General features: G+C 36.4%; 1 protein-coding gene across 1 annotated transcript in view; it reads right to left on the reverse strand.

The window, feature by feature from the left end:
* Nucleotides 1-964: 964 nt before the first annotated feature.
* The window catches only part of LOC102197471 (guanine nucleotide exchange factor DBS-like), a gene marked incomplete at its 3' end in the record, with an annotated part of 4,944 nt that continues 3,215 nt past the window's right edge, over nt 965-2,693 (reverse strand). The window contains exons 5-6 of the mRNA XM_005755111.1: nt 2,222-2,314; nt 965-1,087 (exon numbers count right to left, since the gene is read on the reverse strand). Of these exons, the coding sequence (XP_005755168.1) occupies nt 965-1,087; nt 2,222-2,314 (216 nt within the window). The remainder of the gene's footprint in view (nt 1,088-2,221; nt 2,315-2,693) is intronic.

The raw sequence follows: 2,693 nt of genomic DNA on the forward strand, positions 1-2,693 counted from the left end.
GACAAAGAGGCGGAGAAAGTTAGGGTTAGTTGAAGTAAACCTGCTAGGGGGCAGGTTAGCTTCACGGAGTGTGTCGTCATAGTAACTCGATCAGAATTAATCTAAACTCGCTTTGTGAAACCGAAAACCCAGAGTTTTTGTTAACTCAGGGTATACATACTCAGAGTTTGCACTAAACCGGCTTCCTGAAACAGGGCCCGGGTGTGCAAAAGCTGTTGAGACTTGCCCAAAAACTCTTTTTACTTTATCCCTAGTTAGGTACATTCAGTGCTAAACTTGTAATAGAAAAGAATAGCATTAGTAGTGTGAAAAAAACAGAAAAATCTGCTGATTAAACATATTTGATTCAGGTTTTAACACTGAATTTATGGTGTGACCAGTGACTTTTAAAAATGTAAGCAACAGACATTGTTTGTTGTTGTTTTAATGGGAATAAATGGTTTACATGATACTGACTTCAATCACAAAAACATGTACTACTGCATAACTAAATAGATCCATCTTATGATGTACATGTTTTTCCAGGTTTCTTGAACTACGCTCTTGGCAGGGATAAAAAGTCTTTCAAATGGCACAGCAAGCCCAAAAACATAGGAAAGAAAACATAGGAAAACACTTTTAGAAAAAGTCCATCATCCACATTCTGGAACACGTGTTTCAGTGTTTCCTGTTCATCAATAGGCTCTATGACAAAGAGGATTCCAATTTTGCTCACTAAAATATTTCAAAAAGCAAACACTTTCCATTAGATCACTTTTTCACATGACTGTACCACAACGGGAAGGTGACAAGTTATAGTAATCTGATTGCTCTAAAGTGAAGAAAGTCAAGTCAGTTGACATCACACGGTGAATTAGAGGCTGAGTAACGAGAGTGGAATAACAGCCCTCTAACTCAAGTTCGTTTTCACAGTGTAAATCATTCAAAACTTTAATGATGATGATGATGACTACTGTACACTGACCTCAAAGCCAGTGATTGCTATCTGGTGCATGGAGTCATTGACAGACTTAATGATGTCCAGCATGGTGGCTAAAGCCTCCTCCAACTCAGCCATCCCCTCACCGTTACTGCATTTTAACATCTCCTGTTAGACGGGAAAGTGGAAGTGGTTTAGAAAGATCAAGGGCACAAAATACAAACCAAAGAAAGAGAAGAACAGAGGAGCAAATAAACTTTATGTCAATCTTGATGTAGAATCATAGTTAATGACAAATTCCCTATCTTTAGGACCGCCTTCTTTTGTCAGTCCATATCAGAAATATAACCCTACTGTCTAACAGTGACGTGGAACAAAAATCACATGCACTTATCATTATTATTATTATTATTATTATTATTATTATTATTATTATCATCATTATTATTATTATTACTTATAGGGTCGATTCTTATATCTCCCTCTTATCAGGACATGCCAATGGCCCAATGAAAAAGCCATCAGATTATTCGAAATGCTACAACAGTTCCACATTGCTACATTGAACATGGCTAATATTTCACCCAACATTTGTTTAAGATAATGGCGAATTTCTTGCCATAAATATAACAGTTCATATCATTTCTTGGGTTATGCGAATTGTATAATTATTTGGACTGAATTGACTGGATATCAATATTTCTAAAGTCCCAAAGAGGAGGAGAGGAGAAGGGGAGGAGAGAAGATGCAGGTGAAAGGCAGAATTAATAATAAACACAGACTGAGATAACAGGGCTATCACGTTGTGGATATCAGCTCATTTTCCAGGAACAGTTCCTCTAGTATTGAATAAACCATCACTCTGGTTGTGTCACAGGTTTCTTTTTCTTTCTTTATTTTCCATTCTCACCAACAATTGACTCAATGGGAATTTTTTTTTTTTACTTAAAATAAATGAAATCAATGACTTAGCAAGCTTCAGTGGTGATGAAGGTTTTTCTTTAGGTTCAGGATGAAATGTAAGTGACTAATAAAAGGTTTTTCATATTCTTGCTTCTGTTATATTTTATAAAAAGTAAAAATGTTTTTTTTTTGGTTAGGCTGACCAAAAAAAGAAGAAAAATCAAATACTTGGTTGTTTAATTATCTTTTAAATTAAATTATTCATGGTAAATAGAGACTGGATATCTATTAGAAGCATGATAACTAGCCTAATAAATACAAAGAATAAAAAATAACATTAATGTACTGAACTAATTGGTTAGTTCCTTTTAAATTACATCTTATAACCACATAACACACCTTCAGCATGAGTTGGTATTTGGTGATCCTCTGGACAGGCTTCAGCAGGTAGGCATCCAGAGACAGTTTGTGATCCAGCTTCTTCTGGCATTCCTGTTCTCACAAACCAAATGTTGTTGATCAAGAAGTGGCACGTGAAGCCTCATCGAACTCTAACCTGTTACAGCTGCATTGTGAGGTTAAGTCACCAAACAGAACACCAACATTGTAGGTGCTGTGCTCTAAAGTCTTTCTCAGAGGCCAGTAGCATGAAGCATTACTGAGGGTTCAGTGAAACAACTTCAGGGTTCGGCCTAGTTTTTTAACAGATTTGTAAAGTTAGCTACCATCTCAGATTAGGTTAAGAAGAAGTTGTAGAAATCAACTAACAGTTGTAGTCACCTGAAATTGTGTGTGTGTGTGTGTGTGTGTGTGTGTGTGTGTGTGTGTGTGTGTGTGTGTGTGTGTGTGTGTGTGTGTGTGTGTGTGTGTG

Source organism: Pundamilia nyererei, unplaced genomic scaffold, assembly GCF_000239375.1.
Source record: "Pundamilia nyererei isolate P.nyererei 1_Seehausen unplaced genomic scaffold, PunNye1.0 scaffold00981, whole genome shotgun sequence".
In the NCBI taxonomy this organism is placed as follows: Eukaryota; Metazoa; Chordata; class Actinopteri; order Cichliformes; family Cichlidae; genus Pundamilia; species Pundamilia nyererei.